This window comes from Eumetopias jubatus, unplaced genomic scaffold, assembly GCF_037043125.1.
Source record: "Eumetopias jubatus isolate StellerSeaLion01/CBP00866 unplaced genomic scaffold, mEumJub1_p1.0 scaffold_10, whole genome shotgun sequence".
Classification (NCBI taxonomy): domain Eukaryota; kingdom Metazoa; phylum Chordata; class Mammalia; order Carnivora; family Otariidae; genus Eumetopias; species Eumetopias jubatus.
The window spans coordinates 56,414,790-56,429,305 of NW_028274816.1; the positions used below are offsets into that span (position 1 = coordinate 56,414,790).

General features: G+C 53.7%; 1 protein-coding gene across 11 annotated transcripts in view; it reads left to right on the plus strand.

Annotated features, from left to right (window-relative positions):
• Window positions 1-14,516, plus strand: part of DHX34 (DExH-box helicase 34) — a 31,712-nt gene that overhangs the window by 2,461 nt on the left and 14,735 nt on the right. The window contains exons 1-6 of one of the 11 annotated variants that reach the window (XM_088027676.1): window positions 2,281-2,373; window positions 4,652-4,764; window positions 5,459-5,576; window positions 6,264-7,198; window positions 9,759-10,070; window positions 12,089-12,343. In XM_088027676.1, coding sequence (XP_087883802.1) covers window positions 6,497-7,198; window positions 9,759-10,070; window positions 12,089-12,343 — 1,269 coding nt within the window. In that variant the 5' untranslated portion in view covers window positions 2,281-2,373; window positions 4,652-4,764; window positions 5,459-5,576; window positions 6,264-6,496. Of the gene's footprint in view, window positions 1-2,273; window positions 2,374-2,419; window positions 4,142-4,515; window positions 4,765-5,458; window positions 5,577-6,263; window positions 7,199-9,758; window positions 10,071-12,088; window positions 12,344-14,516 lie in introns of those variants that run through there. The other 10 variants (XM_088027677.1, XM_088027680.1, XM_088027682.1 and 7 more) reach the window with 10 other exon arrangements.

The following is a 14,516-nucleotide window of genomic DNA, read 5'->3' on the forward strand; positions in this document are numbered from 1 at the left end:
TACTTCCTCCCGTTTTTCTTTAAAAAGAAGTTGTAGTTCTCTTTTGGAAAGTTCAAGCCGTGCTTAGTCAGTTTCTTCCCCTTCTTTTGATGACTTACGAATTGGCTTCTCTGTGTTCAAATTGTTTTCCAACGGTTTGATAATTGCAACCGACTTCCCTCTTGACATCCCAAATCAATGTCCAACACGTAACTCCAACTCGAATACGCTCAAAATGGAACTCTGGATTTTCTCTCTCAGCCCTCCTTCCCTATTTTCCTGATCTCAGCTGATGGCAACTCCCTATTTCCAGGCACTGAGGCCAAAAACTTTGGGGTCATCCTTGACGCCTCTCTTTCTCTCACAGTCAATGGCCAATCTGTCAGCCAACCCCTCTGGGCACTACTTTAAAGTATCCACAGAATCCGACCACTTCTCACCACCTTCTCTGCCATCATCCTGCCACCATCTCTCACTTACTGCACCGGCTGCCTCCCTGGTCCTCTTTCCTCATCTTGGTTCCCTAGAGTCTTATTTCCCCGCACACGAGCCCAAGATTCTGTTAAAATCTAACTCAGATCTTTGGGGCGCCTCGGTGGCTCGGTCGTTAAGCGTCTGCCTTCGGCTCGGGTCAGGATCTCAGGGTCCTGGGATCGAGACCCGCATCGGGCTCCCTGCTTGGCGGGGAGTCTGCTTCTCCCTCTCCCGCTCCCCCTGTTTGTGTTCCCTCTCCCACTGTCCATCAAATAAATAAATAAATAAATAAATAAATAAATAAATAAATAAAATCTTTACCAAAACAATCTAACTCAGATCGTGTCTCAGGTCCCTCCTCTGCTCAAACTCCCCCCATGGCTCCCACTTCACTCAGATGAGGAGCCAAAGTCCTCACCGTGGTGTGCCTGATCTACTCTCCTCCTTTCCTCACCTCACTTCCAGCCATTCCCCCTCCTTCACTCCCTCCACACAAGCCAGCTTGCTGACCTCTGAACCCACCAACCATGTTGCCATGGCAATCTGCCTTTGCGATTTCCTTAACCTCCAGGGATCTCCATGGCTTGCTGCCTCACTTATTTCTGCTCAAATACTGCTTCCTTGGAGTTGTCCTCTCCAGCCACACTACTTAAAATAACACGACTCCTTGCCCCTTTCCTGCTTTGTTTTGCTCCTTAGAGCGTGGCAGTACTGCTTGACGTTCTTTTTATTTTTATTTAAGTAAAGATATTTAAATGTCTGTTTCTCCTACCCGAGCTCCATGGGAGCAGGGACTTGATCTGTTTTGTTCACTGCTATGTTCTCAGTGCCTAGAACTAGCTCCGAAACTGAAGGCTGTACCTTCTCAACAACGGCAACATTCTCTTAAGGAAAGAGAAGAATGATGTGAGGATATACTATAAATGAAAGATCTAACATTTATTGAGCGCCTACTATGTACATTAGTGAAAAAGCAATTTATGTACCTTAGGTATATATTTTCGCTTACTTTCCCCAACAATCTTGAAAAGCAGATATTATCCTGTTATAAATAGGGAAACTGAGGCCGAGACCCACAATGACTGGGGCACCTAGGACTAGAGAGGACTCTATTTTCTCATTCATTTAGTCATTCATTCAACAACATTTACCGACCCTCTGATACTTGTGGTGGACGCTGGACAACACAGGACCTCCAAGACAAGAATGGCCCCTGCCTTCAATTTGGGAGGTTGAATTATTAGTTAGTGAATTGCCAGGATGAATTATACCTTAATAGAATTATGCATTAATAATTATGAATTACAGTGAATAAATCACCGGAGCAGTTTATTTTTTTATTTTTATTTTTTTTAAGATTTTAATTATTTATTTGACAGAGAGAGACACAGCGAGAGAGGGAACACAAGCAGGGGGAGTGCGAGAGGCAGAAGCAGGCTTCCCGCGGAGCAGGGAGCCCGATGCGGGGCTCGATCCCAGGACCCTGGGATCATGACCTGAGCCGAAGGGAGTCGCTTAACGACTGAGCCACCCAGGCACCCCAACGGGAGCAGTTTAATAGTGTCTGGGCGCCCGCCAGCTTTCTCTCTGGCGTCGGGCGATCAGTTGCAAAGACGATTCACGGGTAGGATGGAGCGCGCGCCCGGGCAGAGGCGCTTGCAAGTCTCCGCTGCAGCGCTACCACCGACCTCTAGAGAGCGCAGCGTCACCGGTGGCTCCCCTCGAAGAGAGGCGGAGCTGGAGCGTGTTGTGCGCAGGCGCAGAGCGGGTTTTGGCCGCTCCCCGTTGCGCACTGGCTCCTCTGCCGGCGGCGGGGTGGGGCCTGGCAGTGAGGGTGGCGTGCGCAGGCGCAGAAGCGGCTTCGGGGTGCGTGAGGGGCGCTGGGGACCGGAAGTTGGAGCGATCCCGGAGGTTAGTGAGGTGAGGGTGGCGGCGGTGGCGGCGGAGGCGGCGGGTGTGCGACCGGCTTGGGTAGTTGGGGAGCGAGCTGAGGGGTGGGGAGGGAAGCTTCAACGTGAGAACATGTGTTGGAGGAGACAAGGGGCCCGGGAGAAGCGGACGGAGATGGATCCTGAGCGCCCCGACAGCACCTGGGCGACACAGAGGCTCGAAACTGGAAGAAATGGGAGCCACGAAGAGAAGCTCGGAGAAGCTGAGGGACCGAGAGACGGGGAGGCGGAGAGAGGACGGAAGCCGCAAACTGGGGCCATGGGGGGCAAGGAGAGCTGATGGGGGCCCCCCAGAGGCTGCAGAGAAATGTGGTCGCACTGTGAACTTGGGGAGGTGGGAAACTAGCGAACAGAAAGAGACTGAGGAAGAGGGCGGTTCAAACGGAGGAACAAAACACTCGTTGACCTTAAAAGTTATTTTTACCAGCCAAAATGGGTTTACTTGGGGATAACTGCGAGTTGCAGTTTGGGACAAACCAGCTACAGCAAAAACCATTGGCTAGTCCCACCAAAGAGAAGATAATTATATGGAGAAGGAGGAAGTTGGGAGGGGTTGTTTTGAATGGAAAGTAGGTTGGAGAAGAGCAAGAGTTCAGGGTGTTGATGGTTTCTCATTGGCTGAGTTGCTGGGGTGGTCGCTTTCTTGTGGGAGATGCAGCTGTACCTCCTTCCCTGTTGGCACCTGTAATTGATGATTCTTTCCTGTCGGCAATTCTGTTGGAGCCTATAATTGACAGTTCTTCCAGTACTAACCTCAGGTGGTACCGCAGGAGAGCTTCCCCCATCCTTCTGGCCTCCCAGCTCCATCTTAGATTTCTCTTCATTAGTGGAAGAGACTGATAGGTACAGAGAGATGGAGGCAGTGAATAGGGAGAACCTGGCAAAAGCTCATGCAGGGACTGAGAAAGGGGAAGAGCCGCCAAGGGAAAGAGACTTGGAGAGAAAGCCGGAGGGGGGAAGTGAGTGAGACGGATGGGAACTGGATTAGGGCAGACCAGTGAAGAGAGCCATCCAGAGTGTGGAGAAAATGGGGCTCGATGGAGAGAGGGTGCATTTGGTAAACTTGGAGAGCAAAGAGAACTGAAAAGACAGTGTCAAGCTTAAAAGCCAGACCACAGAGAATCACACTGAGAAGATGAAGAGGAATAAATGGGCGCCTGACTCCCTAGATTTGAATTCCTTGTCTCATTGTGTACTTAACCTGTCGTTGGCTCAGTACAATAGGGAGTGATAATAGCACCTTTTTTTTTTTTTAAGATTTATTTTAAAGAAGCGGGGAGGGGCAGAGGGAGAGAGAGTCCAGCGATGTGGAGCTTGATAACCCTGAGATCATGACCTGAGTTGAAACCAAGAGACACTTAACCGGCTGTACCACCCAGGTGCCCCAAGTAGCACCTTTTTAACATGAGGAAAGTGTAGCTGTGTATATGTATGTAGCTGGCCCTAGAAATATACATAGGTGATTTAGAATAGTACCTGATAAGTGAGGAGCGCTGTTAGCTAGTAAAGCGTCAGAACTGGGAGACAAAAGGTTAGGTGGGGAAACGCAGGTGAATAGTCATGATGGAGGGAAAGGCAGTAACAGAGACCGGGAATTGGAGAGAGACAAAAATGGAGCGTCAGGGAAAAAAACAACACAAACGACTGAACAAGCAAATGAGAAAGTCAGTCGGAGAACCGGCGAGGAATGGAAAGGGTCAAATGGAGAGGGCTGGTTGGAGAGAATATCAGACCTGAAGGTAAGAGAAACGACGAGAGACAGGACCAGACTATGAGAGGGAAGAGGGCTGAGCATGGTGAGCTGAACAAAACAGGCTGAGATACGATGGACAGCCAGAGAGGGGAGAGCTCGGGAAGCAGGGAAACACCCTGTAAGCCACCACCAAGAGACCCAGCGATGGTCAGACACTGTGACAGAGAACCGAGGGGACCCAGGAAATCTACAAGGTTGGGACTCGAGAGCCATGGTACTCAGTCGGGCCCACGGGCGCATAGGCGGCTTGCAGCTGGGAGGAAAGCTCTTCATTTCATTCCCGATCTTTTTCTTGGGATCCTGGGCTCGGTATCCATAGCCCACTGAGGCCTTTTCCTCTTACTGCCTCCCCTCCAGCAGGAGTTCCCTATGAAGCCACTCCAGCATCACCTAACCCGGGTGTTTACCGGAAAATGTGCTCCCGTGGGCAACCACTCCGCCAGCTCACAGGTGCTTCATCAGCAGAAACCCCCTTTCTGGCTCTCATTACTCCTAGGGATGGCCTGAGTTCCCCCTGAGACTGCAGAGATCGAATCTGAACTGTCTTCCGTGATGGCCCTGAGAGACTGAAGGGAGAGTAGGTGAAAGCATTGCTAATTCCAGACGAAGGTGAATTGTGGCCTTTTTTTTTTTTTTTTTAAAATTCTGGAGAGGGGGTGGGGGAGGGGCAGAGGGAGAAAGACTCTCAAGCAGACTCCCTGCTGAGCATAGAGCCTGGCGTGGGCCTTGACCTCATGACTCAGATCGTGACCTGAGCTGAAATTGAGTCAGACACTGAACCAAATTAGCTACCCAGGAGCCTCAAATTGTGGCCTTTTGAGTGGAGTTTTCCAGGCTGTATGCCCTGGTTCCTGTCACTTGATTTCTCCATGTTAGTCATCACCGGGAGAAAGAGTGGACTAATTCTAGTTACTGTTTAGCTCCTCTGTACCAGGCTAGGCGATAAGCATTGCAATGTTTGGAAGTAGGTAGTATCCCCATTTTATGGATGAAGAAAACAGCCTCAAAACAGTTAATTTGCAGGTGGCCACACATCTAATAAATGATGACGATTCGGAGATTCAAACCCAGATCTGCCTGACTCCAAAACCTATACCAAGGAAGGCTCTGAATGCTCTTAAGGTCATAAACTTTAGGAATCTGAGTGATGGGCTTCACTCCAGAAAACTGTACATACGTTAGGACTTAGGCAGCTGAGAGAAAACCAACTTTGCCCAAGAAGACATTTTCTTGTGTAGCTGAGAAGTGAGGGAGTGGACTAAACCAAGCTTCTTCCCTCTCTCTTCCACTTCTCTCCTCCTAGTTCCTCAGTGGCCGTCCTGGTGCGTCCTTCATTGTGCCCACGTGCAGGCTTTTCTCTAGGATGGGTTTCTAGGAAAGACTCGGCGGGTTCAAGAGCTACTACAGACAGCTGCGGGTTGGTATGTCATCCTAGTGTAAATGCCAGAGAAAGGCTGTGATTGGCTCCCCGTGGGTCATGTGTCTACTTCTCGCACCAATCAATGGTTGAAGGAGGAGAAGTCGGGTGCCATGATGGGCCAGGCCTTTGTCGCTTCCCAGTCAGTAGGGGTTCTCTGACTTTGAGCCATCAGAACCGTGTGGAATCCAGGAAGGACTGCTCTTCAAAGTGGGGTGGGGTGGGGGAATGGTGGGTGCTGTTACCAGAAAAGGAAGGAAGGGATGTGCCAGGCAAGCAAAGACAGCGGATAACCTAACACTTGCAAAATTGTGCACTTGATTTCAAAGCGTTCCTAGGTGTCCCGAAGCTCAGGGACCCCAGATGAAGAACACTTGCCTTACTCTTTTCATTATACCACACCCCTCTTGTGTTATTGCCTCTCGTGACAAGGTTCTGTTGTCGATTGGCCCTGTGACCCACCCCCTTTCAGGTTTCAGGTCAGACATCTCTGGGCATCCTTCCCTGACCCCCAAGCATGGTCAGGCAGCTCCTGTGGGCTCCCGTGGCCCAGTCACTGGATTGTCTGTCTCTCGCCTGTGACCACGACCACATGTGAGGGCTCAGGATGGCCATCCTAGTCCGGTGCTTACAAACCAGCAGGCTTTCAGGAAATGTTTCTAAAAATGAATGCGTGTCTTCTCTCCCCCAGGCATTCTGGACCTGAAAACCCAGGATGGACTGGTGTCTGTCCCCGAGATTACTGCAGGAGTTGTGAGGGGCCCTGGGTGTCACCAGCTTGAGCCAGGTTCCTGGGCACTTGCTCTGTCATTGCCTGTGGTCGTCCTGGACCGTCAACGAGGAGGGAGATTGTCTCTGAAGAGAGAGCGGTTCCTTATTCCAGACACCGGCTTCTTACTGTGACTCGGAGATAGCACTGATAGCATGCCTCCTCCCAGAACGAAGGAGGGCGGGGATCCCCGAGGCCGACACTGGGATCCCGGTGAGGAGGAGGCCCCCGAGAAATGGGACTGGAATTGTCCAGAGACACGTCGCCTCTTCGAGAATGCCTTTTTCCGCGATGAGGATTATATACGCCAGGGTTCTGAGGAGTGCCAGAAGTTCTGGGCCTTCTTTGAACGCTTGCAGAGATTCCAGAGTCTCAAGGCCACCAGCAAGCGGGAGAAAGACCCCGGGTGTCCCAAGCACAGCGTCCCAGCATTGGCTGACCTGCCTCGCACTTACGACCCACGCTACCGCATCAACCTCTCGGTCCTGGGCCCCGACACCCGGGGCTCCCGGGGGCTGGGCAGGCAGCCCCCAGAGAGAGTCGCCGAGTTCCGCCGAGCCCTGCTGCACTACCTGGACTTTGGCCAGAAGCAGGCGTTCGGGCGGTTGGCCAAACTGCAGCAGGAGCGGGCAGCACTTCCCATCGCCCAATACGGGAACCGCATCCTGCAGACGCTGAAGGGGCACCAGGTGGTGGTGGTGGCCGGGGACACGGGCTGTGGCAAGTCCACTCAGGTGCCCCAGTACCTGCTGGCCGCCGGCTTCAGTCACGTGGCATGCACCCAGCCCCGGCGGATCGCCTGCATCTCCCTGGCCAAGCGTGTCAGCTTCGAGAGCCTCAGTCAGTATGGCTCCCAGGTGAGTGGGTCTCACCAGCTCTCCGGTGTTTCCAGCACGACCTCGAGGCATAGGCTGTTGCCCCGATGGTAGTATGGATGAAAGCGGAGCACTTCCGGTTCTTCGAGAGGCTGATCTACAGATTGACCTGAATATGGTTCAAACGAGAAAGGCACTAGCATTACCCATAACACTTTCTTAAAATTTTATTTTATTTTTGAGAGAGTGCAAGCGTGGGGAGCGGCAGAGGGAGAGAAAGAGAATCTCAAGCGGGCTCCACACCCAGTGCAGAGACCGATGTGGGGCTTGATCCCAAGATCAGGACCTGAGCCGAAATCAAGAGTCAGATGCTTAACTGACTGAGCCACCCAGGTACCCCCCTCCCAGTATAACACTTTTAACAGCAAAAAATTGGAAATGGCCTAAATCATTCCTTTTTTAGCAGCCATAAAAAAAAAAAAGAGAGGCTACTTCTTTATTATGATTTCTAGGGTTCTAATCCAGGCTCTGCCCCTTAAGAATCGTTACTGAAATTCTAATACTCTAAGCAGAAGAATGTGTATCCTCTGTAGCTCAGTGAATTTTCACAAATGAATTCATTTATGTAACCAGCACCCCAGAAGCCCTCTGTCCCCCACCTCCCCCCGTTACTGCCCTGAGGCCCCAAGAGTTGTCACTATCCTGAGTGATAGATTATCTCTTAGATTATGACAATTGAGTTAAAGAGGAAATACCACAGATCAGTTTTGCCTCTTTTACTTTTTATAAATGGAATCAAAAAGTGTGTTCTCTTTGGTGCCTGTCCTCTGTCGCCCGGTATTAGTTTTGTGAGAGACTTGTGTGTGGTAGAGTGTGTGGGTGCACACTGTTCTACTGTTCTTTCTCGCTGCTGTTTGGTCTCCCCTGGTGAAGACACCACAAGGTATTTGTCCCTTCTGCTGTTGACTGGAACTTGGGGCGTTTCCAGCTTGAGGCTCTTTTTTTTTTTTTTTTTTTTTTAAGATTTTATTTATTTGACAGAGAGACACAGCGAGAGAGGGAACACAAGCAGGGGGAGTGGGAGAGGGAGAAGCAGGCTTCCCGCGGAGCAGGGAGCCCGATGCGGGGCTCGATCCCAGGACGCCGGGATCATGACCTGAGCTGAAGGCAGACGCCTAACGACTGAGCCACCCGGGCGCCCCCCAGCTTGAGGCTCTTGTGTAAAGGTGCTGCCATCAACATTCTAGAACATGCCATTTGCTGTCTGTCGGTATGTATTTCCGTCAGGGATATAACTAGGAGTGTGACTGCCGACTCGTCAGATCTGCAAGAATGTCTGGCTTTAGTGGATGCTGCCGAGCCACTTTGCAAAGTGGTCATACTCATCCACACTCCCAACTGGTGTGGTGTTCTGCACTTGTTACAGTTAATCTTTCTCGTTTTAGCTTTTCTGGGTGGGTGGATCGTAGTAGCACATTTTAATTTGCATTTCTCTGACAACTAAGGGTTGAACATATTTATTGGCCATTTGGAGATCCTCCTTTCTGAAGTGTCCGTTCAGGTCTTCTCCTCTGTCTTTTGTGTTGTCTTTTTGTTCTCGATTTATGGGGTTTTAAAGATGAGGGAAACGAGTCCTTTGTAGGATTTGTGTATTGCAGATCTTGTCTCCTACTCCGTGAGTTGTCTTTCATTTTCTGAATGCTGTCTTTTGATGATGGTGTCTTTTTATTTAAATACTGTTCAGTGTGTCATTTTCTTTCTGTGGTTGGCACTCTTTGGGTTCTGTTTAAGGATTATCTCCCTACTTTAAGAACATAAACACATCCTATGTTTTTTCCTAAGGATTTTTACCTTTAAAACTGTAATTTATCAGAAATTGATGCGTATGTGATATGAGGTAGGGGTTAAGATCATTTCCTCACGGGGCGCCTGGGTGGCGCAGTTGGTTGAGTGTCTGACTCTTGGTTTTGGCTCAGGTCACGATCTCAGGGTCGTGGGATCGAGCCCCGTGTGGGGCTCTGCGCTCAGCGTGGAGTCTGCTTGGGATTCTCTCTCCCTCTCCCTCTGCCCCTCCCCGCTGTGCTTTTTCTCTCTCTCTTTAAAAATTTTTTAAAAAGATCATTTCCTCTCAATACCGCTTTTAACTGTCTTTTGCCTTGGATGAGTGACCTCAGTTTCCCCATCTGTGAGGTGAGAATAGTGGTTCTTGCTTCTCATGGTGGCTGTGAGGATGAAATGAGTAGGGGGTGCCCATTCAGTGTTTAGAGTAGTTCCCACCAGAGTAGGGACTCAAAGAAAGGTGAACTATCCCCATGGTCATTAATTAGTATATACCCAAAGCTCTGTGCCAACACTTTATGTGCATGAGCACGTACCGTTCTCCCAGCAGTTGGGGGGATGTCTCTGAGGGACGGAACTGCTCGCCCAGAGTCAGTGGTACTAAGCGGCAGAGGTGGCGTCCAGACCCAAGCGTGCTGGACTCCAGAGTCTGATGGGGGCCCGGGAGCGGGGGCATTTGCTCAGATTTTCAGTTTGGGTGGATGCGGGCTGGTGCTCAGGTGCGGGCTCCTCTCCTGACCACCCCCCTTTCCCCCCAACTCAGGTTGGCTACCAGATCCGCTTTGAGAGCACGCGGACGGCGGCCACCAAGATCGTGTTCCTGACGGTGGGGCTGCTCCTGAGGCAGATCCAGCGGGAGCCCAGCCTGCCCCAGTACCAGGTCCTGATAGTGGACGAAGTCCACGAACGTCACCTCCACAACGATTTCCTCCTGGGCGTCCTCCGGCGCCTGCTGCCCAAGCGGCCGGACCTCAAGGTCGTCCTCATGTCGGCCACCATCAACATCTCGCTCTTCTCCAGCTACTTCGGTGGTGCCCCCGTGGTGCAGGTGCCCGGGAGGCTGTTCCCCATCACGGTCAGTGCTGCCCCCACGTCCCCCAGTCCTCCCACCCGGTCTCTGGCCGGCCTGGACCTGTCCCTTCTCTCCTGCTCGGATTCCCATCTTTCCGTGAAGGACATTCTTGCTCGCGCTCTCTCTTCTAAAGCTGCCATATCCTGAGCATTTGCAGTGCGCTGGGCAGGTGCTCGGTGCTTTTTGGAGGAGACCCAGCAATGTAAAGCTATGAGTTTGTTCCTCTTATGTAACAGTCCCGCTGGTCCAGGCTGGTGGGCAGCTCTGTTGCATGTGGTCATTCAGGGACCCGGGCTCCTCTTTTCTCCTGCTCTACCATCGCATAGCGTGGAGCTGCTCAGTCTCCGCACTGTTGACGTTTTGGGCTGGATAACTCTTCGGTTGTGGGGGCCACCCTGCGTATTGTAGGATGTTTAGCCGCCTCCCTGGCCTCTTCCCACTAGCTGCCAGCACCATTCTCCCCCCCTCAGGGGTGACGGCCCAGAATGTCTCCAGACGTTACCAAATGTCCCCTGGGGGCAGCCCCCTGCCCCCTGTGCCAAGCACCCCTGTTCTAGGGAGCTGTCCGGGTCTGTCTGGTCAAAGCTTGCAGGAAGAGGGAAGGAGCCCTAGTCCAAGGAAAGGCCAGTTTGTCTTGAAGTTGGATGTGACTTTGCAGTTGTCTTGTTCTCTCCGTGCCCATGGTGCAAGGTGGGGAGGGCTGGAAGGTGCTCGCTCTCTCGCTAGGGGACGGCGTGCCCAGGAAGAAAAGAGCAGAGTCTTTGGGGCCACCGTGGGTCTCGCACACCTCTCGACACCCCCGACCTCTCCCCGTCCCCACAGCGGTCCTGGGCAGGCCTGACTCCACACACATCCTTAACCTCCCACCCCAGGTCTTTGGTTTCTCCGGAAACTTCTACCCTGAACTTTTCCCCCTTTTGCACCGGCCTATTTGCTGTGGCTCACATAGTGGTCTTGTCGGTGATCAGAATGAAGCTGCTAGCATGGGAGTGCTCACGTGGGCCCTCACCACGGCCCTGGGGGGCCTGCGCCAGGGATTTCTGCCCCTGGGGGTAAAACGGAGGTTCAGAGACGTGGAGCGGCAGAGCCGGGACTGGAATCCTGCTCACAGATGTGGCCCCGGACCAGGGAGCTTCTCTTTGCTCTTTCAGATCCCCTTTCCCCTCCCCACCTGTCTGTCTCCCCGCCCCCCGCCCAGGGGTGGCACTCGTGGACCCCTCCTGCCTGGCTTCCCAGTGGCCCTCCAAGACGGTCTGTGCCTGCTCTCTGTGTTTTGAAAGCCAGTCCCTTCTCTCGCAGGGAGAGTTGGTAGGAGCCCCGGAGTTCCTAGCACCAGGAAACTGCACTGCTCCTTGTGGTTTTGGGTTCTAAATACCCCATCCGTCTGTCTTCCGAGCAGCTGTAAAAAAAAAAAAAAAAAACGGGCGGGGGGGGGAGCATGCTGTCTGAGAAGTGATTTTTCTAGGCTTTTGATCCTGACTCCACCCTTTTTTTTTTAAGATTTTATTTATTTGAGAGAGAGAATGAGATAGAGCATGAGAGAGGGGAGGGTCAAAGGGAGAAGCGGACTCCCCGCTGAGCAGGGAGCCAGATGCGGGACCCGATCCCGGGACTCCAGGATCACGACCTGAGCCGAAGGCAGTCGCTTAACCAACTGAACCACCCAGGCGCCCCCTGACTCCACCCTTAAAAATTCTGTTGTTGAAGTTACCTATCAAACCCAACAGAACACGACAGAACGTGTGTGTCGCGCGTGGAGCTCAGCTAATTTTCATACTTCAAATACTTGCATGCAGCTAGCACCCAGACTGCAAAACCTCAGACGTCCCCAGCACCCCAGAAGCCTTCTGGTTACCCCCATACGCTGTCCTTTTAGGACGTCCTCCTCTAATTAACTCGCTCGCGGGCGCCAGGTGCTGCCTGAGGGGTCTGCACCGTCTCCCGCAGCCTGTGGTCTCCCTGCCCTGTGGCCGTGTGCTGGGGTGACAGGTGCGCCCCTGCCTGGGGCCGTCTCCCTGCAGGTGGTGTACCAGCCGCAGGAGGCGGAGCCAGCAGCGTCCAAGTCCGAGAAGCTGGACCCTCGGCCTTTCCTCAGGGTGCTGGAGGCCATTGACAGCAAGTACCCCCCCGAGGAGCGGGGTGACCTCCTCGTCTTCCTCAGTGGCATGGCAGAGATCAGCTCGGTCCTCGAGGCCGCCCAGACCTACGCTGGCCGCACCCAGCGCTGGGTGGTGCTGCCGCTGCACAGCACCCTCTCCGTGGCTGACCAGGACAAGGTACCACGTGTGGCCAGGCCGGGGGGGCGGGGTGGGGGGGCGGGGGGAGGGGAGGCCTGATTCGAGCACAGGTGTGCAGTGGGAGTCTGCGAGCTGCGTTGGGGAAGGGTCGGGAGGGGGCCGTCAGCGGCCGTCGGGTCACCCTGGTAGTTGTTTCTTTTCGGTTTGAGTCCCCCCAAACCTAGCAGCTTTGAAGAGTAAGTGTTCACCATCTCACATCACTCTCGCAGGTCGGGAGGTCGCGAGAGGCTTCGGTGGGTGCCTCTGGCCCAGGCTCTCTCCAGAGGGTGCAGCTGAGGTGTCGGCTGGCATCTGAAGGCTTGCCTGGGGCTGGAGGGCCCTCCTCTGAGAGGGCTCACTCACATGGTGGGCTGTTGGCTGGGGGCCTCGGTTTCCCTCCTCATGGGCTGCTTGAGTGTCCTCCCAGCATGGTGGCTGGCTCTTGCCAAGAGACCCAAGCAGAAGCCACAATATCTTTTATGGCCTGGCCTTGGACATCATAGCTCGTCATGTCTGCAGTGTCCTGTTAATTGACCTGGGCTGCTCTGGTCAGGGGGAAGGTGCTGGATGAGGGTGTGGATCCCGGGAGGTGAGCCGCATCGGGGCCTTTGTGGAGGCTGACTACCACGGTTCTCTGGTGGAGGGGGGCGGAGGGAGGCCCTTCAGGTCACACTCAGTTGTTGGTTGATTGAAGAAACCACCTTTGAGCACCTCCTTAGTGCTTCCCCTTGTGCCAAGGGGGCTCTTTGGGACACACTGGGAGCCAAGATATGGCTCTTCCCCTGCCGTAGCTGCTGGTCTGTGGAGGGAGCTGGCAAGCAACGATAATTTACAAATGGAAAAGGAAAGTTCTGGAAACGAGCATAGCTCTGTGAGAGCACAGTCGTGGCGGATTCAGGGAAGGCTTCCTGGAGGAAGAAACTTTCAAAACTGAGACCCGAGAAAGCCCCAGCGTAGGAAGGGGGCAGGGAGAAGAGTGTCCTGGCTAAGGTGTGTGGAGTATTGCTGGGTGCTGGCCAGAGTGGGCAGCTGTGTGCACGCCTGGCCTCATTTAGACCTTCCAGCAGCCCTGTCTGCCAGGGGCCGCTGTTACCCAGGACAGACACAGACACCTAGGCCGAGGCACTCATGCACAGTCACCTAAGTGGCCGAGCCAGGCTTTGGAACTTGGTAGTTTGGCACCAGAGCCCTTGCTCTTAACCAGAGGTTGCCAGCTTCCTGGAAAGGGCCAGGGAGTACAAAGTTGTAGGTTTGTTTATTTGAGAGAGAGCATGAGCGGGGGGCGGGGCAGAGGGAGAGGGAGAAGCAGACTCCCTGCTGAGCGGGGAGCCCGACGTGGGGCTCCCTCCCAGGACCCTGAGATCATGACCTGAGCTGAAGTCAGATGCTTAACCGACTGGGCTACCCAGGTGCCCCCAAAGTCATAGGTTTTGTGAGCCATTTCGTCTCTGGCTCGACTCCACTCTACCATTACAGTAGGAAGGCAGCCGCAGACTGACCCGGGTGAGGCTGTGCTGTGTTAAAACTTGATTCACAAAAAACAGAAGGCTGGATCTGGCCCCCAGGCCTAATTGCGGACCCCCAACTCTTGACCACTGTGTCTCTTGGGCCCAAGAGAAGGGCTTGTGCAAAGGGCCTGCGGTGAGAGAAAGGTGGGGCCCCTGGGAGACCACCTGCAGGGTGTCTGGGGTCCAGACTGTGATGGGGAAGGCAGGCCGGGTGGGACTGAGAGGTGGGCAGGCCTAGGCCGCAGGGCCCTGAAGACCCAGTGTGGTGCTTGGGCTTTGTCCTGCGTGCTCCTGGGAGCCATGGGAGGGTTCTGAGCAAGGTGGGGAGCAGTGCCAGTTTGTGCTTTAGCAGATCTCTCTGCTGTGTGTGATCACGGGTGGGAGGCCAGAGACGAGGGAGGAGGCTGGGGCAGGACCTGGGTGGGAAGGGAGGGCCTGGACCAGGGCAAGGCTGTGGGTTTGGGGAGAACGGAATGAATTTCGGAAACGTTCAAGACGTGCAAGTGTGGCTGGAGGGGGGAGGGGCAGGGGAGCCAGGACAGCCCAGGTTTCTGGCCTACATGGAGTGGTGGATGACGAGCCGTCTCTGAGATGGGGACTCGAGGAGGAAAGTGCTCAGTGGGAGGCGCTGAGGCTATTCGAGATATTGGAGGTGGGTGTGACGT